The sequence below is a fragment of the Eubalaena glacialis genome, chromosome 18 (assembly GCF_028564815.1).
Source record: "Eubalaena glacialis isolate mEubGla1 chromosome 18, mEubGla1.1.hap2.+ XY, whole genome shotgun sequence".
Taxonomy (NCBI): Eukaryota; Metazoa; Chordata; class Mammalia; order Artiodactyla; family Balaenidae; genus Eubalaena; species Eubalaena glacialis.
The window spans coordinates 61,995,586-62,023,298 of record NC_083733.1 but is presented as its reverse complement, the minus strand read 5'-3'; the positions used below and the strand labels follow the sequence as shown (position 1 = coordinate 62,023,298).

General features: G+C 53.5%; 2 protein-coding genes across 3 annotated transcripts; one reads left to right on the top strand and one right to left on the bottom strand.

Annotated features, from left to right (window-relative positions):
* Nucleotides 1–445: 445 nt before the first annotated feature.
* Nucleotides 446–17,960, top strand: TMEM143 (transmembrane protein 143). Its single transcript, XM_061173059.1, has 8 exons — nt 446–524; nt 891–1,131; nt 2,486–2,590; nt 8,246–8,440; nt 9,636–9,763; nt 10,849–11,128; nt 16,026–16,215; nt 16,863–17,960. The coding sequence occupies exons 1-8, from the start codon at nt 502–504 to the stop codon at nt 17,075–17,077; spliced, it is 1,377 nt and encodes a 458-aa protein (XP_061029042.1). The 5' UTR covers nt 446–501; the 3' UTR covers nt 17,078–17,960.
* Nucleotides 17,961–19,287: 1,327 nt separating this feature from the next.
* EMP3 (epithelial membrane protein 3 (MAM blood group)) lies at nt 19,288–22,981 on the bottom strand. 2 transcript variants are annotated; one of them, XM_061173443.1, is made up of 5 exons: nt 22,878–22,981; nt 21,785–21,945; nt 21,439–21,541; nt 20,414–20,554; nt 19,288–19,563 (listed from the first exon to the last, which is right to left on the bottom strand). In XM_061173443.1, the coding sequence occupies exons 2-5, from the start codon at nt 21,860–21,862 to the stop codon at nt 19,394–19,396; spliced, it is 492 nt and encodes a 163-aa protein (XP_061029426.1). In that variant the 5' UTR covers nt 21,863–21,945; nt 22,878–22,981; the 3' UTR covers nt 19,288–19,393. The 2 variants fall into 2 exon arrangements, with proteins under 2 accessions (XP_061029426.1, XP_061029425.1); XM_061173442.1 differs by having other exon boundaries at nt 21,785–21,877.
* Nucleotides 22,982–27,713: the final 4,732 nt, after the last annotated feature.

The window sequence follows — 27,713 nt, the reverse complement described above, 5'->3', positions numbered from 1 at the left end:
TCTTCCTTCCGCCCACCTTCCCCTCCTGGTCCTGGCACCACCTCAGCCTTCTTTTGGTTCCTCTTTTTCCCGCCTTTTCGCTCCTCATCTGCTGGAGCTGATTGGCTGCGCCAAAGCCCCGCCCCCTCTCTTTCCCCGCCTACTCTGGAGCTGACAGAAGCAGGGGCGTGGCCTCAGCGGACGTTGGGCCGCCCGCCGTTGGCAGGCTGCGCGCGGAAGCCCTGCACCGTCCCAGAAGTCCCGGGAGTCTGGCGCCCGCCCCGCTCCTTTCCCTTTGAAGCTCTTGGACAAGGAGATACTTCTGCAGCGCATGCGCCGAGTCCAAGGAAAGCGAGTTGTGGAGCAAGGCAGGCAGATTGCGCGTGCGCAGTCGACACAGGGCGTTAGAAAAAGGGAACGGACCCCGCTCAATGACCCAGGCATTGCGCATGCGTCTTACTGCGGACTGAAGCCGAACCTCGAAGGGCCAGGACGCTTTTCTGCACATGCGCAGGAGGCTCAATGACAGTCGAACGTTGGCTAAGGTGAGGGAAAGGGTGAAAGATTGCCTGGCCGGGGGTGGGCGGCCCTGCACCCCTATGTAGCCTTCCGAGCATATCCTATGCGCTTAAGATCCACCTGCCGCCTAGACCCCGCAGAGACTAGTTGTGCCACCACAGGGCTTCTGGGCCCGCAATACGCTGCAGGACTTGAAGACCTCTGACCCCTGCCTAGGACTCAGGCCAACTGAGCAGTGTGGGAGGGGACGGACAGGAGGGCCTACGAGGCGGGCGGATGGGCTCTGCGCCCTTCTAGGGGTAGAAACGGCCCCTGGAAGTTGGGACACGGAGGTGGAGAGGGCGCCTTTACCCCCAAATGACCTTTGACTTATGCCCATTTCCCTCGTTTAGGCTGCGGGGAAAGGGTCTGGCCATGCTGCATGTGACCCGAGGGGTCTGGGGATCCAGGGTCCGAGTATGGCCCCTGTTGCCCGCGCTCCTCGGCCACCCCCGGGCCCTGTCATCGCTGGCGGCCAAGATGGGGGAGTACCGCAAGATGTGGAACCCCACGGAGCCCCGCGACTGGGCCCAGCAGTACCGCGAGCGGTTCATCCCTTTCTCCAAAGAGCAGCTGCTCCGCCTCCTGATAAAGGTACCGCCCGTCCCGGGTCCCAGAGCCTGGGAACTACGAATCCCGGCAGGCCTCGCGGCGGTACAGCCCTTCATACTATAGAGGGCTGCCCTGGCGCCCCCAGGGAGTTGTAGTTCCTGTTCCCTTTATAGGCCCAGGTGGGCGTGGAGTGAGTTGGAATGCAGGGGACTGACCTTTGAGATGCGGATGCAGCAGCAGTTCCAGACTCTAGCTTGTTCTGGGGGCTGGAACAAGCACTCACTGGGGCATGGTTTTTCCCTCTACAAAATGGGTATAATAATCATCCTCATCATTACTATTACTACTGCCTAATAATAATTATTATACCCACGAAGCTATAATTATAATGATATCACACAGAGGTCTTATTATATGGCACTGTGCTAAACATTTCCCACATATTATTGAATTATTGAACAACCCAATAAAAGAGGTACCACCATCATTCCCATTTTACAAATGAGGTAACTGAATCAGGAAAAGGGCAGTGACTCACCCAAGGTCATGACTAGTGGCCCAGATTTGAACCAAAGTGGTCTGACTCCACAGCAGGGCGGGGACAAGGGTGAGGCAAGTAGGCACTTGCTCGACCCTAACAGCTTACCCCACTATTACCATCATACTTGTGATTATTCTGTATTATCATTCATTCATTTAATAATTATTGATTAAACACCTATATGGACTAAGTCCTGTGCTGGGCTTTATCCATACACAAAAGTATATATACACGCACATAAACACACATGTATATATACGGACACACATAATCACATCACATTCTCACCATTGCTTTTTTGAGAAAGAGGGTATGATCCTCTGTTGCTGATAAGGAAACAGGCTCAGAGAAGTGATGACATTCACCCCGGGCACCGAGATAGGAAGCATAAAAAAGTGGTTAAATATGTGTGCTCTGGAGTCAGATAAGCCTGGATTGGAGTCTCAGCTTCTCTTTATACCGACAGTGTAGCCCTCAGCAAGTGACTTCTCTGAATCTAAGTGTCCCCTCTGAACAATGAGGGTTATAATTCCATCAACCTCCTTGCATCCTCTAGAGGATGATATCATGCCAGCAAACAGTGCCTGGCACACAAATAAGGAGTGACTGCTGGCCAGTAAGTGTCAAAGCGGGAACTTGAACATCTAGCTCTTCGAGCCATCTGTTTTTCACTCTCTGGAGCTACCTCAGTTTCTTGGCCAGTGAAATTGATCAACCCTGGTCCCTTCTAAAAAACGTCCAAATTTTAAAGAGCCCAGAGCTCTGATTGTCTGTCTGGGCTGCCCAGGAAAGAATTCCTCACCATGAGGAAGTAGGGAGAGGCCTAAAGAGAAGTTTTGCTTCCCGAGGTAACAGGAGTTCCATACCAGTCCTGCGGAGAAGGCGGCTTTGGAGGAGTTCGTGACCCACGTGAACTTTTGCACCTTGTTCCACTACCATCACATCCTGGCCCAGCTGCAGGTGAGGACAGGGCCCCTCTGGCCCTGTCATCCTTGTTTGCTTATCCATTCATTAAGCAAAAATTCTCTGAGCGCTTACTTGGAGCCTGGCCCTGTTCTAAGCACTGGCAATGCAGCAGTGAGCAGAACAGATGAAGCCATGCCCTTGTGGAGGTGACATTCCAGTTGGGGAGATGATAAATCAATAATTGTAAAATATGATACCCAGGAGTTGTAAGTGCTATTGAAGGTGGAATAGAGAGGGACGAGAAGGGCACCTGTTTTAGACAGGGTGGTCAAGGAAGGCTTCTCTGAGGAGGTGACAGGTGAGCTAAGACCTGAGTGAAGCGATGCAGCGAGCCCAATGGGTGTCTGGGGAAGGACATTCCAGGCAGAGCGAAAAGCAAGTGCAAAGGCCCTGAGGTAAGAGAGGGCCTGGAGTGTTGGGGGAATGGCAATGGGACCACTGGCTGGAGGGAGAGAGGGCAGGAGGTTGAGAGCAGAGAGGGAGTGGAGGAAAATTGTGCCTGGCCTTGTGGGCCACGCAGAGGACTTGGCTTTAATGCTATGTGAGCTGGGAGCTGCCGCAGGTGGGCTCTGAGCAGAGGAGGGTCATGAGCTGATTCAGGTGTCAATAGGATCCTTCTGGCTGCCATGTAGGGAACAGACGGTCAGAGGCAGGGAGATCTATTAAAGAGTCTATTATGTTTGTCCAAGTGAGAGATAATGGCAGCTCCCACAAGGGTAATAGCAGTGGAAGTGGTGAAAAGTGGTCAGACGCTGCTAATGGTCCGAAGGCATCAGCATTCGGCTGTGTGGGCGGGGCCTTGAGAGAGAGAGGAGTCAAGGGGGCCTCCAGCGGTTCAGGTCTGCTCCTCCCGAAGGATGCAGCTGCCACTTACTGAGACGTGGAAGACAGAGTGGGGGGCAGGAGACAGGTCTGTGGGGAAGATTGAGAGCTCGGTTTTGGACTCAGAAATTTGAGCTGCCTATTGGACAGCCCGGTAGAGAGAGGGACTTGAATGTCCACAGGCTGGAGGTCAAGGGAAGGGGCTGGGCTAAGAAATAACCCTGGAAGTATCTAGATGGTGCTACATGCAACCACCAGGAGGATTAGTCCTGAGGAGTGAGTGCCAGTCCTGAGGTCGGGGAGGGGAACTGGAAGCAGTGAGGGGGCTGGATAAGGAGCAATCAGAGAGAAGTAGAGCTCCAGGAAACGGCGGAAGCCAAATTCTCAGCACCCTCCTCCTCCTTCTCCACGATCTTGTGTTGGGTGTCTCCAAGACCACCCTCAGGTTCACTGATTTTCACGAGGGGCTCACAGAGCTCAGAAAAGCTGTTATGCTCCCAGTCCTAGTTTATTACAGCGAAAGGAGAACAGACAAAATCACAAAGGAAAAAGGCAAGGGGACAGGGTCCAGGAGAGACCAGGTGAGAGCTTCCGGTTGTCCTCTCCCAGCAGAGTCACAGGAACAGTGCTTAATTCTCTCATCAGTGACGCATGACAACACGCAGGGTGGGTGATAACCCACCGGGGAAGCTCACCTGAACCTTGGTGTCCAGGGTTTTTAATGGTGGTTGATCAGGCAGGCGTGGCTGACCGCCTACGTGGCTGATCTTAGTTACTTAGTCTCCAGCCCCGCCAGAGGTCACATTGCTACTTTATGGCCCCACCATGAATCATATTGTTAGCATAGACTATCGGGTGTGGCCCAAGCCCCTGGTAAACCAAGATACTCTTATCAGGCAGGATGGTCCAAGGGCTTAGAGGTTCCCTCCCAGGAGCCCACCAGTTCTTTGGAATGTGCAGGGTTTGGACAACCCAGGCCTGCCGAGTTAACCCTTTACCGCTCCTGCCCCCCTATAGCTCTCCTCTTTGCTTCGATGAGGGGCAACATCGGCCCCTCTGTGTGAGGCTCAGCAACTCCTTCCTGCAGAACCGAGGAGCAGCTGCCATCAGCCCCATTTACAGAAGCAGAAACTGAAGCTCCAAGAGGGCCCAGATGTGCCCAAGATCATACAGGTCCCAAGTGGCAGAGCTAGGATTTGCACCCCTGTCTCCTGGCCTCCAAGCTCTTCTTTGGGGCACTTTTTTAAAAAGTTATTTAAAAATATATTATTATATAAACATTTAAATATATTGAAACAGAACGAATATACAGTGAAGACACACATTCTCACTGAGGCAGCAGATTTTAAACGGAGACACTGAGAGGGTTGGGTAGAAGCACCAAAGGTGAGTGAGACACGCTGGGTGACCATTTGCTGGTGACCTAAGTCCCTTGAGGAACCAGGCAAAGAACAAGAAGAGCCCCAGTTCAGGCGCCAGCTCTGTCGTTCACTAGGCATGCGGGTGACCTTGGCAGGTGACCTCTCTCTGCTCCTCCTTTCTCCTACGCATTTATTCATTGAATTCACTCACTAGATATTTACTGAGCGCCTACTGTGTCCCCCAAATGGTTCCAGCCCCCAGGACACAGCGGTGAGCCTGAGATGTGTGTATCTGCCTCATGGCGTCATGTTCTAGTGAGGGAGACAGACCTTTGACAAGGTAAAGAAGTAAAATATGTTAAGAGGTGCTAAGTACCATAGATAGGGGTGCCAGATAAAGTACAGAGCACCCAGTTTACTCATTTCCTACTGCTGCCATAGCAAATTACCATCAACTGCGTGGCATAAAACAAGAGATTTATTCTCTCAGAGCTCAGGAGGCTGGAAGTCCAAAATCAAGTTGTTGGCAGGGTTGGTTTATTTTGGAGGCTTGCAGGAAGGGAACCATCCTATGCTTCTCTCCCAGCTTCTGGTGGGTGCCGGCAGTCCTTGGCTTGTGGACACATCACTCCAATCTCTGTCTCCATCTTCACATTGCCTTCTTTTCTGTGTGTCCTTTTCTGTCTCTTATAAGGACACTCTCATTGGATTTAGGGCCCACCCTAATCCAGTATGATCTCACTTTGATCCTTACCTTAATTATACCTGCAAAGACCCTATTTCCAAATGAGGTTGTATTCTTTTTTTTTTTTTTAATTTATTTTATTTTATTTTTTTTATTTTTGGCTGCATTTGGTCTTTGTTGCCGCACGCGGGCTATCTCTAACTGTGGTGAGCGGGGGCTACTCTTCATTGCGGTGCGTGGGCTTCTCATTGCTGTGGCTTCTCTTGTTACGGAGCACGGGCTCTAGGCATGCGGGCTTCAGTAGTTGTAGCATGCGGGCTCAGTTGCTGTGGCTCGTGGGCTCTGGAGCACAGGCTCAGTAGTTGTGGCACACGGGATTAGTAGCTCCGCGGCATGTGGGATCGTCCCAGACCAGGGCTCAAACCCGTGTCCCCTGCACTGGCAGGCGGATTCTTAACCACTGCGCCACTAGGGAAGCCCGAGGTCGTATTCTGAGGTTCCAGGGGGACATGAATATTTAGGGGACAGTATTCAACCTTCTATACCCAGTTAAATTTGAATTTCAGTTAAGCTATGAATAGTTTTTTTTTTAAGTATAATTATGTCCATGTAATATAATCCTTATATATTGCATAGGACATACTTAAACTAAAAAATTATTTGTTGATCTGAAAATCCAATTTAACTTGATGTCCTGCATTTTATTTCTTTTTGGCTAAATCTGGTAACCCTAATTAAGAAGAAAAAGAAATCAGAGGTATTTTTGCAATTTTAGGTAGGGTAGTCAGGGAAGGCCTCAGTGAGGGGGTGACATTTGAGCAGCGACCTGAAGGAAGCCAGAGTGAGCCATATGGAGATCTGTGGGAACGGTAAGTGCAAAGGCCCTGTGGCAGGGGTGTGCATGGTGTGTAAGGAGGAACAGCAAGGTGGCTGGTGGGGCTAGAGCTGAGTGCCCAAGGGGGACAGGGCTGAAGATGAAGTCAAAGAGGGGAGCCGGGGCTAGATCCTGCAGGGCCTTGTGGGACACAGTGAGGACTTTGCTTTGACTCTAGGTGAGGTGGAAGCCAGGGGAGGGTTCTGTGCAGAGAACAGGCGTGAGCAGATTTAAATGACAACTGGCGCCCTCTGGTGGCCGTGCCGGGAACAGACTGGGGGTGAGGATGGGAGCTGGGAGCTGGGAGTCCCGTGCTGAGGCCACCACAACAGTCCAGGGGGTGAGAAGTGGTCTGATTTTGGATCTATCAGTATTCCGAATGTGGTGCCATCATGATTTGCTGATGGGCTGGAGAAAGAGAGTAGTCCAGGATGACCCAAGGCTTTGGGCCTGAGCACCCGGAAGGATGGGCTTGGCCTCTTCTGAGATGGAGAAGATGGGGGGTGCCGTGGGGTGGAGTGTGGGGGGGTAATTGGGGAGGGAGCAGGTTTGGGGAGGAGTAGAGGGGACATAGAGGGCTTGAGAGGGGGGTGGTGGGGACGGTCATGAGCCAGACGCTCTCCCCCCCTGTGCAGGGATGAATTCAGACTGTGAAGGCGAGGGTCTGTGTGAGTGGATGTCCACACTGACCTTGATGTCTGTACCAGGGTCTGTGTGCAAATTAGAAGAAAACACCCCTTACCCTAGCCTGGGGCTGTCTAATATGATAGTCACTATCTACACATGGCTGTGTAAATTTGAAATAATTGAAATTAAATAACAATTTAAAATCCCATTCCTCAATTGCATCCACTACGTTTCAAGTGCCCAGTGGCCATCTGTGGCCAGCTGCAACCTATTGGATGGTGCACATGGAGATGTTTCCATCATTGCAGGAAGTTCTATTGGATGGTGCTGTTCTATACCCTTTATTTCCTTATGAAAAGGTGATAAATGTCTAGGTCTGCAGCATCTACAATGGTACAATTTAGGTCTGGTACCTTTGGGAGGGGACATCTAGAATGGTTATTTTGTTGGAAGATATGGATTAGAGGATGTTATTCTGTGGGCTTGATGTTGGATTTGAGGCAACTGTGACATCCCTAAAGAAATGTCAAGTGGAGAGTTTGTATTAGTTTCTATAAAGGCTTAGCTGCTGTAACAAGCAGATCCCACAAGGCAATAGTTTAAAGGAGGTGGAGGATTCTTTCTCTCCCACTTAACAGCCTTGTGGTCAGTGGGCCAGGGTGTATAGGCAGCTCTGTTCCGCATGAGGTGATGCCGAGGCCCAGGTTCCTTCTATCTTGTTGTTCTGCCATCCCCTTAGGGCACTAGCTTCATCTCTGTGGGCTCAGAACTGGGTTGTAGGCAGAAGACCATTCTAAGCTGGTAGAACAAGGAAAGAGTGGAAAGTGCAGGGGGGGCAAGAAGTGAGGGAGGAGGTGTACCTGTCACTTCTGCTCACATTCTGTTGATGAATTCTCCTAGCCACACCTAGCCTCTCAGAGGAAGATGGGAAATGTAGTCCATCTGGGCAGCCCCATGGCCGCCTTCACCTCTATTACTGTGGCAGAAGGGGAAGACAGAGCTCATGCACTGGAAATGGGTATTAGGTCTGGAACTTGGAGGAGAGGTCCGAAATGGAGATGTGGGTTAGGTAGTTATCTGCGCAGAGGTGGTGTTTAAGGGCATGGGGATGGCAAGGCGACTTACAGTGAGCTTGAGGGAAGAGAAGGAAAGAGGGCCTAGAATCAAGCCATGGGATACCCCATCATTTAAAGGATGGGGCCAGGAACATCCTTATGTGTACCCACAATCCCTCATGCAGTGACCTAGCTCATTTTTCTTCTCTCTGACTCTCTCCTCAGGCCTTGTATGACCCCATCAACCCTGACAGGGAGACCCTTGACCAGCCTTCACTTACAGACCCCCAGCGTCTGTCCAATGAACAGGAGGTGCTTCGGGCTCTGGAGCCCCTGCTGGCCCAGGCCAACTTCTCCCCGCTCTCAGAGGACACCCTGGCCTACGCTCTGGTGGTCCATCACCCTCAGGATGAGGTCCAGGTGCTTGTCTTCCAGAGGAGAACCAAAACTCCCAGGACGCCTTGGGGTAGGGGTGGAGCCTTTGGGAAACAGAGGCTGCTGGGAGTTGTAGTCCTGAACACAGGGCACTAGCCCTTGTGGTACCTTTGGTGAATTAGAAAAAGGCGCCTCTTTCTCAGGTCACTTCACTGCCATCTGTTGGAAAAGTATCATAAGATACAGGTCTTCTTAGGACTAGAGACTTTATCACCATCTGCCAGAAAACCAATACAGCTGTCCTTTGGTATGGGGGGGATTGGTTCCAGGACCCCTGTGGATATAAAAATCCCCGGATGCTCAAGTCCCTTATGTAAAATGGCATAGTATTTGCATATATATATGCACATCCTCCTGCATACTTTGTCATCTCTGATTACTTATAATACCTAATACAATGTAAATGCTATGTAAAGTAGTTGGTGGTACACAGCAAATTCCAGTTTTGCTTTCTGGAACTTTCTGGAATTAAAAGTTTTTTTCTCCATGCCGTAGTTGGTTGAATAAATGATGTGAAACTCACGGATATGGAGGGCTGACTATAATAAATAATATCAGTACAAAATACTCACCATTAAAGTCAACAAAATTAGGGAATTCCCTGGCAGTCCAGTGGTTAGGAGTCAGCGCTTTCACTGCTGGCGTGCAGGTTCCACCCCTGGTCAGGAAACTAAGAGGATCCCATAAGCCATGTGGTGCAGCAAAAAAAAAAAAGTCAACAAAATTATAATAAAAATACTAAAATCTTCCAAAGTTCCACATTTTAGTGATTTTTAAGATGTGCTTTTTTTCCGAAGTCATACTTTACTGTCTCTGAATTGGGATGTGACTTACAAGGGGTAGTGTGAAATAGTTTAATTGGCAATATATTTTCCCTTTTAGTTGCTTCATAAAATAATAAATTATAGAGTATCTTAAAATCAATGGCATCTTAGATTCTAGGAAATACGGTAATAAAGATGACTGTGATGTGAATGGCACCATCTTGGGTGTTGTGCCCTTGTGCAGTACACAACATGAACAACCATACATGGCTGTTCTGCCTACACACTGGGTGATGATAAGCCTGGGAAGTGGGGGGCAGGGGATCATCCGGGGCAGGGGCATCTAATTCGAGTATCCCACACTCACACCCCAGCTTATGCTCAGCTGCCCCTGTTTCCTTCTTCCCCCTTGGCAGGTGACGATAAATTTGGACCAGTATATCTACATGCAGTTCTGGGCCCTGGGCCAGCGAGTCGGGCAGATGCCCCCTAAGTCCAGCGTGGGCTCCAAGCGTGGCTTCTTCAGGTCGCCCCCTGCAGAGAGGTGAGGCGGCCCTTGTTCCCCAGCTGCAGCGAGAGGGAGCAAGGTTAGAGTCGAGAGGGGACTGACAGGTCAGTGTCTGGATTTGGGTGTCTGGGACCCGGGTGGGAAGTCAAGAAAGGGGGAGAGGTGAATCAAATACTGCCTTTTCTTTCCAAGGAGAAGTAAGAACTACAATTCCCAGGGGAAGAGAAAGGGTAAAGACATTTTTCTCCATTTTCCTAATGAGGAAAGCTGAGGCTCAGAGAGGGAAGACCACATTCTGAAAAAGTGGTGCCGCCAGGATTCTGATGAACATTATGTTTTTAACAGATATTCAAATACAGAGTAGGGTCAGGAGAGCCAGACCTTCTCACAGTCAGCCAGTGGACCTGTCAATCACCCAGTCCTTCTGGAAATCAGTGTATCAAATACGGTCACGAATCCAAAAACAAAACACAACAAAAACCAAAGACAAAAAGTCTCTTATATCCCTTAAACCAGTAATTCCACTTCCAGGAATCTATTCCAAGGAGATACTTATACTTGCAGACTCTGTGTTTAATTATCTGTCTCTCATGCTGGCCTATAAGCTCCACAAAGGCAGCTCCACAAAGGCAGTGTTGTCTCTCCAGAGCTAAACAGCACTCCCTGGCACCTAGCAGATACTCTGAAATATATATAGAATTTGAATTTGAAAATTAACTAAAGTAATAAACTATAATGGAAAATAAAAAAAAAGAATAGAGGTATATACATATATACGTGTGTAACTAAATCACTTCGCTGTACACAGGAAACTAACACAATATTGTAAATCAACTATACTTCAATTAAAAAATAATTAAAAAGATAATTAACTAAAGAATCTTAGCTCTCATTTATCAAGTTCTTAAAATCAGAAGCAACCTATGTGTCAATAGTAAGGGATTGCATCATGTCACTGATCCCTTATTGTTGGACACTTATGTCTGACTTTCCTCCCACCATTGTTACTTAGCTTTTAAAATGATGATGTGACTACAGAGCCAGAGAGAGTGTCCTAGGGTTGGAGTGGGGCTCCCTGGGGTGATCCTGACCATCCTTGCCCCTCCATCTCTGGCCATCAGGAGATACTTTAAGCGGGTGGTGCTAGCAGCCCGAACGAAGCGGGGGCACTTGGTGCTGAAGAGCTTCAAGGACATGCCGTTGGAGGGCCTGGAGCAGCTGTTGCCCGAGCTGAAGGTGCGCACGCCCACCCTACAGCGGGCCCTGCTCAATGTCACATTAGTCGTCTCGGGCGTGGTGTTCTTCGTCAATGTGGGCATGGTGGTGCTCTCCGACCTCAAGATGGCCACCTCCCTGCTGCTGCTGCTCTTCACTGCCTTCATGGGCCTGCGGGCCTCCAAGGTAAGCGGCCCACCCCGCCAAGCCTGCTCCTTGGTGTTCAGCCAGGTCAGGCCACCCTATCGTTTTGTTTCTCTTTTTGTGGATTATTCCTGCTTCGTGCTGTGCTTCCTTTCCTTTCCTTATTTACTCAACACAACCTTGGGCAGGTTTCTTGATCTCTCTGTGCCTCGATTTCCTCATCTGGAAAATGGGTATAATAGCAAGCCCTGCCTGGTAGGGCTGTTGTGTGGAGGAAATGAGTGAATCTGTGAGGAACACTGGATGCAGGGCTGGCATGTGGCTAGTGGGACACAAGTGTTCACAGCCACTCACTGCACGCTTAGTGACGTGGGAAGGGTGTGTGTTTTAGAACCAGACTGCCTGGGTTTGAATCTAGTTCTACCGTGTTCTAGCTGTGTGACCTATTGTTTTTAGCATTTTTTTTTTTTTTTTTTTTTTGGTGGCCGCACCGCGTGGCATGTGGGATCTTAGTTCCCCCGACCAGGGATCGAACCCATTCCCTTGCAGTGGAAGCGTGGAGTCCTAACCACTGAACCTCCAGGGAAGTCCCTAGCTGTGTGACCTTGAACAAGCTGCTTAACTTCTCTGTGCCTCTTTAAAGTGGAGATGACAGGGTTGTTGTGGGGATTAAATGAATTAATACGCATACAGTGCGGAAAACAGAGCCTGGCACATAGTACAGAAGGTTTTATATGAGAGTTCGCCATTACCATTATTACTGATTGGGCTCTTGTCTCCTGAGGCTGGGCTTCCCCATCCTGGCCAGGTGTCACTCTCACCAGGGGAGCTATTTTATAAACGCAGCCTCCTGTGTTCTAGCCCATATGGACTGAATTGGAAACTCTGGGACCGGGGCCTGTATTATTAACAAGCTCCCTTCCTGATTCCGCTGCACGTGAGTGCAGGGCCGCCCCATCCGGTTGTGCAGGTTGGTCAGCATCCAAGGACGCGTGGCCGAAGGGACAGTTGGGGGCTGGAATCCAACTTGTGCTTTGCTTGCTGAGCCGCGAGCTCTGTCTCGAGGCTGAGGTGGCCTCGAGGGGCTGCCTTTTACTGAGTCTCCCCCGGGTTGGCACTGGCCCCAGGAATGTGGACTGGCGTGAAGTGTCTGTTGTGCCCGATCATTCACTTGCTGGTTCATTGGCTTTCAAGCTGTTTTCAGCCATCCCAATGGGCTCGTAGGCAGCCTGGCTAATAAATCCCACAGATAATAACCAGGCTGCGCTGGCTGAGAGGGTTGCGGGGGTGGGGGGAGCACTTCCTACCTAGAACCAAGGGTCAGGTGGGATTGGAGGGAAGCTCTGAAAGGCGGGGATTGAGCCTTTCAGGGGGCTGGGTGAGCACAGCTTGGGGGGACCTCACAGTGATGGAGTCTGGGGTGCAGGGTGGTGAAGCGAGGCCCCAGAGGGAGTGGCGAGGGCCTTGAATGCCAAGGCAGGGGCCCTGGACTTCATCCTCAGGGCAGGGGGCTATGGAAGGGCTGTAAGCATAGAGGGCATGTGGCAGCCACGGACAACAGAGGGGAGGGTGCCGAGCTGCTCTGGGGAGGACATGCACAGTTCTAGCCCAGGGAGGACCATCCATGCCACCTCTCAGTGGCCCGTGGGGATGGAGGGTCCTGAGCCTCTTGGGCTCTGAAGCACCCAGTTTAAAACCTAGTTCACTAGTTAATTTACTGCATCCCTTAGACATGGCTGAGCCTCCATGCCTTAACTTTATCATTTATTTATTTACTTATTTATTTGGCTTGTGGGATCTCAGTTCCTCAACCAGGGATTCAGCCCGGGCCATGGCACCGAAAGCACCGAATCCTAGCCGCTAGACCACCAGGGAACTCCCTCCATGCCTTAAATGTGGGCCTCCCTGGCCTCTGTCCAGCTGCCCGCACAGCATCCATCTTCCCCTAAATCCCCTTGTCCTCCCGAGTTCCCCGTCCTGGGACAGATGCTCAGATCAAACACCTGGGAGGCTGATTTTGCCGCAGGATACACGTCCCTCTTTCTCCCTCCACCACCACCCCCCCCCGAAAGAGCTCGTCCACTTCCGTGGTTTCCACAAGCAGCTCCCCATCATCTCCTAGATCGGGCTGCTCTGTGCTCAGCCTGAAGCAGCCAAGTTGGCCAGGTGGAGGGCAGCATCTCTCCCACACCTGCTCCTCCTCCTGGTTCTCCATCTGTGGTTGACCCCGTTGTCCCCCAGTCACTGGCTAGACCCCTGGAAGCCGCCCTGGCCCTGCCCCCCAACCCGTGAGTCCTCAGCCCGTCCTTCCTGCCCCCCCACTCCAAGTCTCTGTGCCCATCTCCTCTCCTCTCTCCTGGCTCCAGCTCAGACCCTCTTCCTAGCCCCCCCGTTGGTTCCCTCCAGCCCATCCCCATTGGCCCCGGGGCTGGCCCTGCTTCTCCCTTGCTCACAACTTGGCATCGGAGACCTTACTTCCCCAGCCGCATCTGACACAATTCCAAGCTTCAGCTCCACCAAAATATACTTGTAGCTCCTTCCCCCGCTTCTCTTTTCTTCTCTCCCTTTGCATATGCTGTTCCTCCTTCTGAAATGTCCTATCCCCGTTATCGGGCTGACCAACCCTGCCTCAGCCCTTACCCTCAGCTCAGAGGCTCCAGAAAGCCCTCCCAGACTTCCTGGGCTGAGAAGGCTCCTGCTGTACTCTGGTTCACTGGGGGCCCCCTCAGCCCGGCACAGGGGAGGCCCGTGAGGCAGCCTGAGAAGGGTTATTGAGGTGGCATCCCAGAGATGCCGCAGGGCCGGTCCTGCCCTGGAGGTGCGGGACACACGGACAGACAGCCACGTGCCTGACGGAGGTCGCAGTGGGCCCTGCAGGAACCCGAGGATGCATCTGCCCATCTGTGGGAAGCGATGACCATCCTGAACCTTGACAATGAGGCAGTGAGTGTTCCGCAGGAACAGCTAGAGCTGGCTTGGCCTGTTCCAAGGCCCAGAAGCCTGAGAGAGCAGGGTGTGCTCAGGGCAATGCTCGGGGTAAATTGACTAATTCACTGTGGGCTGCGTTCAGAGGGGAGAAGCAGGAGGTGAGTGGGAGAAATCCTCAGGGGCCAGGCCATGGAGTTTGGACTCTCTGAGGGCACTAGGGAGCCATGGGAGGGCTGTGAGCAGGGGAGGAGCAGGGTCAGTCCTGGGGCTGTGCGGAGACAGACTGGAGTGGGGAAGACTGAGGCCGGGGGGGAGGCTGGGGCTGTGCACTAAGTGGGCTGGAGGGGAGGGGACCCGGCCGAGAGAGTCAAGGCAGGAGGCTGGAGCCAGATCCTGACAGGCTGGCGAGGAGGAGGCGAGGATGGTGCCCGCGGTCTGGCCTGTGATGGGGTAGATGGTGGGGCCACCCCAGATAGGGACCCCAGGGGAGGAAGAAGCTGCGCCGGGAGCTGGGTGAGGAGACACCGCACTCAGCGTGGGCCGCGTTGAAGGGAACATCCAGGTGGCCAGTGGTGAGCCCTCTCCAGGGGGAGGTCTGGCCTCATCTGTGTGCCGCGGAGTGGTGCGACCTGCTCACTTAACCTGCGAGAATTCTACTCCATAAGCTTGGCAGAAACAGGCACACAACCCAACGTGTTTTTCATACCAGACAGTCCCAAATGCACGCAATTCCTGCATCTTGCCTCCAACCAAAGCAATGGAGATTCGTTCCAATGCGGGGACATAAACCAACTGTGCTGGCCCTGTAAGAAGAGTGCAGTTCACACAGACCGTGTCATTGGTACTGTGCTGGCCATTTCAGCGACTTTCCAGGGCTGTGTTCATTTCAGAGGCATTTCACCTTAGGTCTCCGAGTAAGACGGGCAACACTATGGGCAGAAGATACTTGTGTTTCAAGGACCAGCATCCAGCAAGGGGTGTGGACGAATATGTGTAGCTAATGTTTCAATGCTTGTGACTGGCCAGCCTTTGTGCCAAGTGTTTTATTAACTTCCGGAGCACTTCCTGTCATCTGCCTTGGTTCACAGACAGCGCTGCCCGAGGACTCAGGTCTTAGCCACAGCCTCACGGCTGGAGTGGGGCAGAGATGGGACTGGCATCCAGGCCTGTGGGCTGCAGGACCCAGCAGCCTTGAACTCATTTGGTGGATGAGAAGAGAAATCTGGGTGGAGGTTCTGCGTGTGAGCCCCAGAGGGCACTGGTGGGCTCTCATTTCCCTCCTTAGGGACAACAAGGGTGGGGAAAGGGGTCCAGGCGAGGTGGGGCCAAAGGTGGGGGAGGGGGCAGCCAATAGACAGCTGGGCCCCACACCTGGCCCTCCCTCCCTTCTTCTCTGAAAACGGCTCATCAAGTATTTGTTGTCCGTTAACACTTCTCTTTGACAATTTAACATTTAAAACCTTTTTTTTTAATTATGGAAAAGTTCAAACAGATGCAGAAATAGAATAGTATAATAAGCTCCCTTGTAGCCAGCACCAGCGTCAACAGTTAGCAACAGTCAATCAGGTTTCACCTAAAGACCGCCTCCCCGACCGCTGGATTATTTTGAAGCATATCCAACACGCATCATCTGGAAACACTTCAGTATGTGTCTAGACGATAAGGATTTAAAAAAAAAAAAAAATCATAGTAACAAAAAGTGCCCAAACTAAAACTCCTATGGTCCGGAAATCCTCGAACACATCCATTAATACGTGGCTCAGAGGAGCAAACCAGGGGCGAGAGCATGTGGGTTAAACATACAAATACCCAGGCCCCAGTCCCGGGGACCTGAACCGAAGAGGTCTGGGGAGGTCCCTGGAGCCCTCGGGAAGGGCTGTACCAGCGTAAGTGACCCAGGGGTGTGTATATGGGTGACGGTGCGTGCTGGGTGGGATTGGGAGGGGTGTTTGGATGGGGGTGTGGAGCCCCAGCACGGCCCTGACCCTCCCGGATCTCGTCTGGCCTGCAGATGTTCGGACAGCGGCGCAGCGTGCAGGCGCTGGAGCTGGCGCACATGCTCTACTACCGCAGCACGTCCAACAACTCGGAGCTGCTCAGCGCCCTGGCCCTGCGCGCGCAGGACGAGCACACCAAGGAGGCGCTGCTGGCGCACAGCTTCCTGGCCCGGCGGCCCCGGGGGGCGCGGGGCCAGCCGGAAGGTAGGACTGCGAGTGCCAGGTGGCCCGCCCCGCCCCGCCCCGCCCCGCCCCGCCCCCTTTGCAGCCCCACCCCGCGAGGCCCCGCCCCCTCCCAACGCTGCCTGGCTCAGAGGTGGCCCCACCTGGAACAAACTCCACCCTGCCCCTACTGGGTTGAGACTACCATTAGTCCCAAGTGGCCCTGCGCCAGTGAGACAGCATCCCCACGATGCCCACCTCCCCGTCCCGGCTCGCGCTGGTGAACCCGATTCAGCAGTCGGGACCCCTGACCCAGCTTCTGCTCTTCCCTGGGGTGACCTCCCTCTCCTAACCTCAACCTCGGTAGGAGTCTTGGATCAGGCTCCTGTTGTGGCATGCTCCCCACTCCCCGCCCGCTTCTTCCTATACGTGAACCCAAACACTTCCTACAAGACACCCGTATCCGTTACCTGTGTAAGCGCCAGGTGGTCCCTCCCCTGAACAAGAGTCCCTGGCTTGTCCCCAGATGAAAGCCCCAAAGCTGAGCCTCCTAGGCATTGTCCCACTCCCCTAGGCTTCTCCCAAACCCAGGCCCCTCTTATTCGCCGTGCTGCACCCTCCCTGCTGCCCGCTCTCAGTCCTTCCAGGTCTGTCTGACCTCCTCACAACACCTGCCTCTCCCTCTGCAGAGACCTGCCGGTGGCTCCAGTCGGAGGTGGAGAACTGGCTTCTAGCCCAGTCAGGCTGTGACGTGGCCTTCAACGGCACTCGGGCCCTGGCCCACCTGCAAGCCCTGACCCCCAGCATCGGGATGTACCCGCCCCCGGGTTTCCCCAAACTAGACCCATTGGCTACTATCACTTCCCCCAAGGCCGCACCACCCAGCACTGACGACCCCTTATAGAAACCTCTCTGTCCCGCCCCGCCCAGCCAGCAGGTTGGGAACTAAGCTCCGCCGCCCCCTCGACAAGCCGTCAATCATGGCTACGATGCTTCAACACTCCACAACTTCCAGTTACTCATTACTACTTAACGTTACTCTGTTTTCTTAAACAAAGTCGCCCATCAAGGCAGCCAGCTGTTGCTAGGCCCCCTCTTCGGATGAACAGCCAATCAAAGCTTTTTGGCTCTACTTTTGTTCCATCTTGGTCCCCCGCCCCCCCCCCCCCACCGTAAACATTTAAACGTGGTACCAGCCAATCACAGCTGTGCAACGCTACAAACCACCAGGCACAGTTGTTAAACTGTGCCCTCCCGAGGCTATATATCACTGTCTTTTTAGCCTGTACCGGGCAAACTGCCCATCGTGTTCACCGAGGCAGAGCTCCAGCCCACGTCCAATGAGAGCCTTTTAGCCCGGTTCTCTGGCAAACCGCCAATGACAGCTGTTGGGCACAACCAACCTTGGGCAGCCAGTTGTCCCTGCATGGAAGCAACCAATCAGAATTTTTAGAGGAGACCTGATCTTTCTATCAATTGCAGCTACTTATAAGGCAGGCCATTTGGTCAACTGTCGATCAGCTTGTCCAGGCTGACGGGGTTGGGAGCCTTGTGCCAGGCAGAAAGCTGGGCCAGGAGGAACCAGAAACTATCCTCACCCCAAGGCTCACGTCCACTCAGGCCCCAACAACAAAACTCAGGCGCCTTCCCTGCCCAGGTCCCTCACCCTTTCTACAGAAACTACCTCAGCCTGGATCTTGCCTCCACCAGTGGCCTGTGCAATATTTATTGGTCTATCAATTTCTCCCCTGTCCCCTCTCCCAAAGGAATAAATCATGTTTCATAAATCTGGATGAGTGGGGTAGCCGCAGGGGTTGGAGAGAAGGAAGGCATTGGAATCCTGGAAAGAAGAGACTCTGGGTCTTGGGGGAATGCATTTTGGGTGGGTCCCGGGCAAAGAAAGCTGTAGTCCTAGAGAGAGACTAGGCTTGGATTGGTGAAATAGACTGGCTGTGGGTCACAGAAGAGGATCTTAGGGAGGACCTGACTCCTGAGCAGAGCCCTGGTTCCCCAAAAGACTGGGTCTTCTGAACACGTAAGATAGGGCAGATTGTTCACTGCACAAAGACACACAGCCAGGGGATGGGTTGGTGTAAAAGCCAGCCTCTCCCCTTCCCACATGTGTCTTGATGTGGGGTTGAGTAAGCCTGGAGAAGGGGGGGTGTCATCTAATTTTTACTAAGGTGTCATATGGATTAGAGGCAGCATTTGGAGAGGGTCGGGGAAGAAGAGGGGTTGGGTTCCAAGAGGGAAATGGAAAAGTGTCTTCTCAGAGGAAGGGTCAGAGGGAGAAAAAAAAGAGACCAACTGTTACCAACCCGGGTTCTTGGCCTCCTTAATCAATAGAAATTGATCAGAGGCCAGATAAGAAATTCGGGCAAGGCTTTATTGGGGTCCCTGCTGCAGCAGGGGGGAGCGAGAACAAACAGTTTCCCTTGAAGTGGGGTGAGCTAGTCCCTTCTATGGGGTGAGGGTAGGGGTGTGTCCAGGGGTCGGGCCGGAGGGGTGGCTTAGGTGTTTTGCCCACCCCTTCGGTGTTGTGTGCAGGGGGCATGCATAGTACCCTGCTTTTGCTCCTGGTTCTTCAGAAGTGGCAGTTGGGCTTTTTGGTCTCTTAGTATCTTGTCCAGAATTTGCCTCAACTGCACATGCACGCAGTTAGTCCCTTATAGTTTCTTTGTATTTTGTAGCTGGAGGAAATGTTTGTCCAGGTGCAAGCAAGGTAGCAAAGGGTCCCAGGTCCCAGCCTGTCTAACAGCAGTCTAGAACAAGACACACAGCCTCGCTGGTTGAGAGAGAGAGACCCTTGGCCAAGGAGAGAGGACTGGAAACACGGATTCCTGGTTCTTACCTAGAAGTGCCTGAAGGTCTAGTCTTGGGAGGAATCCTGAGTTTTGAGACCGGAGGGCCCGGGGGCCTCGGGTCTGTGGAAGGGGAAGAAGGGCTGTTGGGACCGCGGGCTCCTGTATCCCAAGTTAGAGAGAGATGGGGGCCTGGAGCTAGACGTTCTGAAGGCCAGGCTGCTGCTGATGAGGGCTGTCCCCATTCAGGAAAGATCAGGCACGAGCAGCCTGGGTCCCAGAAGAAGGAAGGAAGGAAGGAAGGAGGCAAAGGTAGAACGAGCGGTTAAATGGTTTTATTTTCTGGAGGCGGGGTGGGGGCTTCGGGGTGAGGTGGAGGGGCCGGGAGCCGGCTGGGGAGCCAAGGGGACGCGCGGCCCTCACTCCCGCTTCCGCAAGTGGATGTAGATGATGCCGCTGGCCAGGGCGAGGGGGAAGGCCACCCAGGCCAGGGCGAAGCAGTAACCGAAGCTGCCCCCTGATGGGCGCTCTGCCAGGATCTCCTCGGCGTGAATGGCGTAGATCAGCGCCCCGGTAAACACCGCCACGCCTGTGGGGAGATGGGAACCACGCGTCACGCAGGACCCGCACAAGAAGACTGCATTTCCCAACAACCCACGGGCCAAAGAAGCCGCGGGAGGGCGAGTGCGCAGCACCGCTGCCTGCTGGGAGTTGTGGTTCGCTCCCCCAGCGCCGTGCCTCGGGGCCACTGCAGACTGGCCTTGGGCAATTTAGTTAATTTTTTCGGGCCCCCCTTACTCATCCATTAAATGGGACGAAAATACCTACTCATCCATCCATCCATTCAAGGAATACTTTTGAGCACCTTTCTATAAGCCAAGCTCACAGATAGTGAATTAATAGAACAAGAGGGAACCTAGAAAGATAATGTTCCCCAAAACTGATGACTATGATTAACTTAGTCCTTTGCACCTGAAGTCAAAAAACTGAAAAGTACATAAAACTCCCTTTAGTCTCTGATACATAGTAGGTCCACAAGAAACAGCAGCTGGCTGACATTATAAGACCACTACTATTATGATTCAGAGTTCTCCCCTGGGGTATTAATTACCTACCTATCCCTGCTGGCCCCCCTTCATCCCTGGGATCTAAATTACTTGTCCACACCCCCTTCCCCAGCCCTGGCTCCTTGAAGCCCTACGTGCCAGTTCCCCCATAACGCAGAGCTGCACACCACAAACCACCAAGTCACTGAAAACTACAACACCCCTAAGTCCCTGGGGCAGAGAGGTAGCCAAGGGAGGAAGCTCAGGTGGTCTTTGGGTTGTTTAGAATTGTTTTCATTCATCAGATGTCCATTCTCAGCGCCCCCCACCCCACACACACACATCCTCACAGGCCTCCTCCCTTCCCTTCAATTCCCAGGGAACAGTGCTCACTGGTGCAAAGCTGGCAGAGGCCAGTGGCGTAGAAGAGCCCTCCTCGCCGCATGGTGTAGAGCTGGAACATGAACAGGATGAAGGACAGACAGCAGAGGATGAGGGAAAGCACCATGAGGACCTGTACCGCCTTCAGCCAGCCTGCAATAGGAGACAGAGGTGGAAGTCACAGCAGGTCCAGAGTTCCAGCTCCACCTGCTTGCTCATCATTGCCCCCACCAACCCTTCTTCCATTTAGAGACATACAACCTTAGATACTTAGTAGTATCACTTATATTGACCTCAATTCCCGTAACTTTCCTAAATTCCCTTATCAGTTCTAGAAGCTGTTTGCAGATTCTTTAGGATTTTCTATATAAAGATGTTCACTGGGAATCAAGACATTTTTACTTCTTCCTTTCCCATCTTTATGCCTTTTATTTCTTTTTCTTGCCTTGTTGCTTTGGCTACCTCCAGTACAATGTTGTATAGAAGTAGTGAGAGCAGAAATTCTTACTTGCTCTTAGGCAAAAAGCATTTAATCTTTCACCTTGACTTTGAAATTTCTATGGATGCAGCTCCGCCCCTTTAGAACTCAGATGCACCTGGCCCCACTTCTCTAGAACCTTAGAAGGATTCAGCCTCACCTCTTTTGAAACTTAATGTGGTCCACCCCATTGGAACTGGACAGATTGGTCCCAGCCACCCCTTCAGAACACCTGTCTCCTTAGAACTTTGGAAACATAATCCTATCTTCTCAGAATCTTGGGAGCTTTTCCCCCATTCTTTAAACCTATAGCATGTGGCCTCCACTTTTTCTGAATCATAGGGAGTGGGGCTTTTAGCTCATCCTCTTTAGAATATGAGCATACTTCCCCCTACCATCCAGATAGATGGGTCATCATACATCAGCTTCAGTCACTCAGCATGGGGACCCAGACCCGCCCACTCAAACCTTGTGGGGTTCCCAATCCTTGGTCCCGGGAGGAGACTTGGGGTTACCCCTCCTTTTTGCAGACCAGTTTCCAATGCCCCTCACCCCTCACCATTCTCGCTGACATTACTGCAGGCCCACGTTTTGTTGTCACTGTTCCATGTGCAGTCGTACCAGAGATTCAGGGACTCCTTCCCAGGGAGGGTCCACCAGGACTGGGATGGACAGAGGAAGAAGGACAAAGTTAGGGAGACTAGGAAGGGTTAGGAAAAGGGCAAGGTGCCATGGGAAAGCATGGATTTAGTAGGAAAGTGGGGCCGGGGGGAGGCACGTAGGGTGGAGGCAGAGCTCAGAAGGGTGAGTGCTAGGGAGAGGGGGCGGGGCCAGAGTGACTTTAGCGGAGGGGCGTGGCGGGAGTCTGCAGGAGAGCAGGAGGCTCCTACTCCAAGTAGGCTTACCTTGTCCAAAGTGGCCACGAAAAGCAGGATGAGAATGAGGATGTGAAGGGCAGAGACCACCAGCAGGAGGAGTGACATGGCTGCGTTGGAAGCCTGGGTGGGGACGTCAGGAGACCATCACGTCAAGAGGTTGGCACAGGGGCGGGGGACATGTCTGAATTCTGGTGGAGAAGGGGGCTGAGTCCAGACTCCCAGGTCTAATGGAAAAGGGGGCTAGGAGCCCCGGACTCCCGGTCTGAGGGAGGAGGAGGCTGGGGTCCAGACTCCTGGGTCTGAAGGAGGAGGGGGCTGGAGGCCCGGGGCCCGGACTCTTGAATTCCCCAGGGCCTGCAGGGGGCCAGGGATGGACTCTCGGGTCCGGGAACGAGTAGGACCAGCAATGTGGCCCCCATCTCCTCAGAGCCCTGTCCCTGGGCACATATGTGCCAGGTTATGAAAATTCATATTGCCGCCTGTTCAGATTCATGAGAAGCTGGGGTCTACCCCCAGAAACAGGCATCCTTGAGTCTCCCCACTCCTCTCCTCTGGGGTGGGAGGAGGAAGGGGGACCCGGTGAGTCATCTGGTCGGTGACTCATCTTGCCCCCTTGCCTCCCAAACACCAGGGAAACCCCAGCCCCTGGCTATGCCCATGAGGTCCCCACCCCACCCTGCTGCCAGACTAGTGTCTACTGGACACCTTGTAGGGAAAGTGGACAAGATCCGTGATGGGAGTGGGGAGAGGCCTGAGAAGGAGCCAGCTTCCCATGACCCTTCAAGTGTCCAGAAAGGGCGGGAGAGGGGTGGGGGGAGGTGGCTGAAGGGTCCCCAGACTCTGCTTGTTCTCACGAAAAGCCCTGACCTCAGGGTCCTCGGGGGGAATGGACAGCCACAGGAAAAAAACGGCAGGAAGTTTTCCGGTGGGGAGACTCTTGGGAACCCTCAAACTTTGCCGGGCTCCACCCCGTCCCAAGTCTCCACCCCAAGTGCGAAGAGATCACTTCTTAAATTACAAGGATTTCCAAGCTTCTCCCAAGCTGGGGTCTCCTTTCCAAACTGCTGCACACCCAGGAAAAGAAAGAAATCCCAGTCTGAATAACGGATTGGAAACTTACCGAGCGCGGTGGAAAAAGTCAGAGCTGAGTCTGGTCCCTCGCTTGGGCCTCCGTGCCCTGCCCTTCTCCTCCCTCCTTCCACCCTGTCAAGGCCCCCGCCTCTCACCGCCTTTCTCCCTCCCTCCCTCCCTCTCCCCTCTTGCTCTCTCCCTCCTTCTCCCCTCCAATCCCGGAACTCTCTCTCTCTCCCCCTCTCCCTCTCTTTCTCCCTTTCTCCCTTTCTCTCTCCTTCTGCCTCTTGTCTCTCTGTGTCCTGTCCTCACTGTCTATACCTCCTTCCTCCTCTCTCTCCTCACTCTCCTGGTTTCTCTTTCTCTGCTCCTCTCAATATATACTGACCCTTTTATACACACCCTCACCACACCCAGCTGAGGTCTGCAGCCAGAGGGAGGGCCCAGGCACTCGGGTTCCTCATTCTCTGGGCCCCCACCCACTGCCCCCAGACAGGCATCTTCTGGGGCTCCCTCCTGCGGTTGAGATGATGCATCCTCGGAAGGAAGGGAACAGAGCTGGGAAGTGTGGAACTCCGGAAGGGGGCAGGAGGTGGAAGTTAAGAACCCAGGGCTACCGTTTCCTGCCCGGGGGAACTTGGCCAATTATTTCAACTCTCTGAGCCTCAGTTTCCTAATCTATGAGGTGGGTACAATACTACTCATAATACTGACAATATACTAATACTGATAATAACAATTCTGATACTTATTCTAAACGAATAAGGTAATACCAGTACACTAACACACCTAACATGTTTATTCCTTTCCTCATCAAACATTCATTGGACATCTATTATGAACCAGGAGTTAATAATGAAGAAAACAGATGGGAGCCCTGCTGTTCTTATGGAGTTTCCCTTCTAGTTGAGGGAGAGGGACGATAGAGACAAAACATCAGTGAAGAAGATAGATTTCAGATAGTGATAAAGGCTTTGAAGGAAATAAAATAGAGTGACACTGCTAATGATGGGAGGCTACTTTAAAAGGGTGATCCGGCCAGGCCTCTCTGAGGAGGTGACATCTGAGCTGAGACTTGCAGAGGGGAGTCATCTGAATGCAGGGCAGGGAGAGGACGTGCACAGGCCTTTGAGAACAAGTTCAGGTTGTTTGAGAAGCAGACAGAAGGGCCAGTGTGGCCAGAACATAGGGAACGAGAGAGAGCGGTAGGAAGGGAAATCAAAGAGGGCCCTTGAAGCCTAGAGGAGGAGTTTGGATTTTATTCTAAGTGCAGTTGGAAACCATTAGAGGGTTTTAAACAAAAGTGCAGTACCAGGGACTTAATGTCAACTATTATTGTTATCATTGTTATTTAATTCTTGGGTTACTGAATTAGGGTGGGGGGTAATAACCACTATGTACCTGGGTCTCTTGGCAGGGTTGGGTGCTTGGTGAAAAGCGAGGGACAGGGAACCAGATGTCTGGAATATGGAATTAAGAGCTGGAGAACTGAAATCCTGGGTCCCTACAAGGGAAGGGAACTGGACGATGGGATGTCTGGGTATCTGATTGGGCCAGAGCTAGAGGGAGGGAGAATGGCTGGTCATCTGGGCTCCCTGAGGGGGTGAGGGAAGGGCAGTTCAGTGACTGGGTGGGTACTCTGGGGACCTGGAAGCTGGGTATCACTATAGCACAGACTCTATAGAGATACGCTGGCTGGATTCAAATTGAAACTGCTTTACTCATTCGCTGTGATTTGGGGCAAGTTACTAATCTCTTTCTGCCTCAGTTTCTTTATCTGTAAAATCGAAATAATAATAGTAAATACATCACGGAGCAGTTCTTAGAGGAGTGCCCGGCACCAAGTAAGCACTGTTGTATGTGCTTGTCATACCAGACATTGGGGCCCTGAGTGGATCCAGTACTGGGAGACCCGAGATCAAGGTCTCTAGGATTTGGGGAAGGGGCAAAATCTTGGGTCCATTGGGTCCCAAGACTACAAAGTTGGGAGTACAAAATGAAGGTCGCTGGGGGTGGGGAATAAAGTAGTTCCAGTTTACATCTTTGAGAAGGACAAGAGACTGGAGGTCTGAAATCAGTTCCCCAGGTAAGTTAGAAAGCCTGGGTCACTGGGGGGAAAATGAGGGACTGGAGATCGTATGCTCTTCAAGGAGGCAAGGGGACTGGACCTGGGTCCTGGGAGGAGTCTGGGAACTAGGGTGTAGGGAGATGGAATTTGAGGGGGGGAGGTGGGGAACAGGAGGCTAGGACTCTGAATCAAGCTCCCAGAGTGGAATCAGCGCCAGAGTTGGGTATCCCGGGGATGTTCGGGGCAGGGGGTCCCCCATGCTAGGGCCCTATAGAAGGGGGAGAATCAGGGGACCCGAGGGCGGTGGGGGGATCTCCCCCTCCTGGGCCTCCAAAGCTACGAGCTGAGCGCCCGCGGGCCGCTTCCTCCCACAGGAAACCGCAGGCATCGGGCACACCCAGCCTGCAGGGATTGGTGTCTACTGCCAGACCGCTCGGTAGAGGCCCACGGGGGCAGCCGCCTGCCATCAAGGGGGCAATAGCCTGCCGTCAACGGGGCGTGCCCTGCGGGGCTAGGGGCGCCCCCATGGGGGCGTGGCCGGAAAGCAGGGGCGGCACAGAGCGCCCTAGGCCCCGCCCACTTCCGCCTCTCAGTGCGCGGACCTCTAAGGCGGCTGTGGGTATTTGGCTGCCTCTCCGGAGGCCGTTGGCCGCGCATGCGTAGTCAGCTGCTTCGAGGACCTGAGGCGGCGGTGAGCGCTCCTACCCCCCTTCACAATTCCCGGCATCGGCACCGCGTGCCTGCTGATGAATCCTCAAAATAACGTGGTCTTAATCAGCTTAAGACACGCATCTCTCACGCCCCGTCCCGAAGGACCTTGGCCCAGTTCCAAAGCCTTTCAGACGTTTCCCTCCCAGCCCTGCCTCCACAGGCTCTTTTAGCTACTGCCGCTCCCTCCAGGAAACACACAGCCCAGCCCTCACAACCCTGTGCTCCCCAAACAGACCATCTCGACTTCCCTCCCCAGGCTCTCTGAGCCTGAGTGCCTCCCGGTTAGTCGTCCCCCGCCCCACCGCCACAAGTCTTGGGAATCCGCGCTCTTCCGGTGCCCTCCCACCAGACCCCTCCCGTGCTCTTCCAGCCACGCCCCTTTCAGCCCTCGAAGCCCCACCCCTCACAAGGCCCTCAGCCCCGCCCTCTACAGGTATCCTTGCCCCTCCCCTCTCAAGGCTCCGAAGCCCCGGCCTGGACGGGTTTCTGACTCCCTGCCGAGGTTCGCCAGCCCCAACCCTCTCCGGCCCCGGCAGCTCTGCCCTCCCCTGAAGCCCCGCCCCTCAGGCCCACCCAGTCCCTCTCCTCAGAGGCCTTTTCAGTCCAGCCCTTCATAGTTCTCTACAGCTCCGCCCCTCGCAAGGGCTACAGTCCCGCCCTCACAGGCCCTCCCAGCCCTGCCCCTCACAAGGCCTACAGTCCCGCCCCACAGGTCCCGCCCCTGGCAGGACCCAGAAGCCACGCCCATCGCAGCCCTCTAGCCCCGCCCCTCGCAGGGCTCCCCTAACTCATCTGCTCATAGCACCCGAGCTCCCCGCAGGTCTCCTCGTGGCCTCCGTGGCTTCTCCTCCCCATTCTCCCCTCCCACGGCTTTCTTCGGTGGCCTTGGTCCCTCCCCGGCTGCTGTCTTCAGGCCTCATTGGCCCCTCATCTCCCCAGTAACCAGACCACAACAGTGAGCTTGGAGCATCCAGGACATGTCAGGCACTCCAGCCCAGCAGGTAGGGACCGGGCCTCGCTGCCCTCAGCCGACGGGGTTGGGGAGATTTCCCCCTCCTCTGTGCCCCCTCCCCAAACAGCCCCGCCTCGGAGATACCGAGAGCCTAGAAGACCCCCCGCCAGAGTCAGAGCCGCGACGCAAGACAGAGAATGTGAGAGGTGGGAGGTCGGGAGGGGCATGGGAAGAAACCCTAGAGGTGTCCCACTCCAACCCACTGGAGGAACTGAGACTCAAAGAAAGGCCAGAGCTAGTTCTGGGGTCACTCTCTTCCAATTCCTAGTCCCTCGCTGTTCATCGCCCGCCCTCCTCCTAGCCCTCTCCTGCTCGCCGTCTGAAGGGGTCCTGTGCCACCCCTACAGGAGCCCCACCCTCTTTGGCCAAGATGCCTTTGGGACTCTCTGCTGGGAGCAGTCGTTCCGAGGATGGAAGCGAGGCCTTCCTGGAGGGAATGGGTAATTCATACATTCTTTATTTCATTCATTCTTTTCCCGGTTTTCCCATGTTTCAGGTCCTGTGCAGCAGGGCACTGGGGACAGGGAGGGCCTTCAGGAGCGCCCTCTAGTGGGGAAACGCACATGCTCCAGAATGGAGGTGGAGCCGGGCAGATGAGCGGGCCAAGCCTGGGGAGTGGAATGGCCGGGAAGACTTAGTGCAGAAGTTTGAGCGGGGCCCAGAACTTCTCTCAGGAATTACCAACAGGAGAAGAAAGGGAAGAGTGTTTCCGCAGAGAGAACAGCATATGACTAGAGCAAGGTTTCTCAGTCTCCACACTGTTGACCCTTGGGGTCAGATGTCAGATCATTCTTTGCTATCGGGAGGACTGTCCTGTGTGTTGGAGGATGCGCAGTGCATCCCTGGCCTCTACCCACTTCATGTCAGTAGCACCCCCCAACCTGCCCCCGCACCATGACAATCAAAAATGTCTTTAGACATGGCCATATATCTTTAAGGGGGCACAGTTGCTCCTGGTTGAGAACCACTGGGCCGTGAGAGATGGGGAGCTAGTGGACGAGACTGGAGAGGTGGGTAGGGTCGGGTTTGTGGGCCCTTGAACACCAGGGTGAAGAGCTGGGACTTTGTCCTCGAGATGCTGGAGCGCCAGGGAG

Bases quoted from the DNA above. Each gene is read 5' to 3' on its own strand.
- TMEM143 (XM_061173059.1), top strand. From the start codon at position 502: ATGACAGTCGAACGTTGGCTAAG. The intron at 525-890 runs GTGAGGGAAAGG...TCCCTCGTTTAG, and splicing joins ACAGTCGAACGTTGGCTAAG to GCTGCGGGGAAAGGGTCTGG. The intron at 16,216-16,862 runs GTAGGACTGCGA...CTCCCTCTGCAG, and splicing joins GGCGCGGGGCCAGCCGGAAG to AGACCTGCCGGTGGCTCCAG.
- EMP3 (XM_061173443.1), bottom strand. From the start codon at position 21,862: ATGTCACTCCTCCTGCTGGTGGTCTCTGCCCTTCACATCCTCATTCTC. The intron at 21,542-21,784 runs GTAAGCCTACTT...TGTCCATCCCAG, and splicing joins TCGTGGCCACTTTGGACAAG to TCCTGGTGGACCCTCCCTGG. The intron at 20,555-21,438 runs GTGAGGGGTGAG...CTCCTATTGCAG, and splicing joins CAGTAATGTCAGCGAGAATG to GCTGGCTGAAGGCGGTACAG.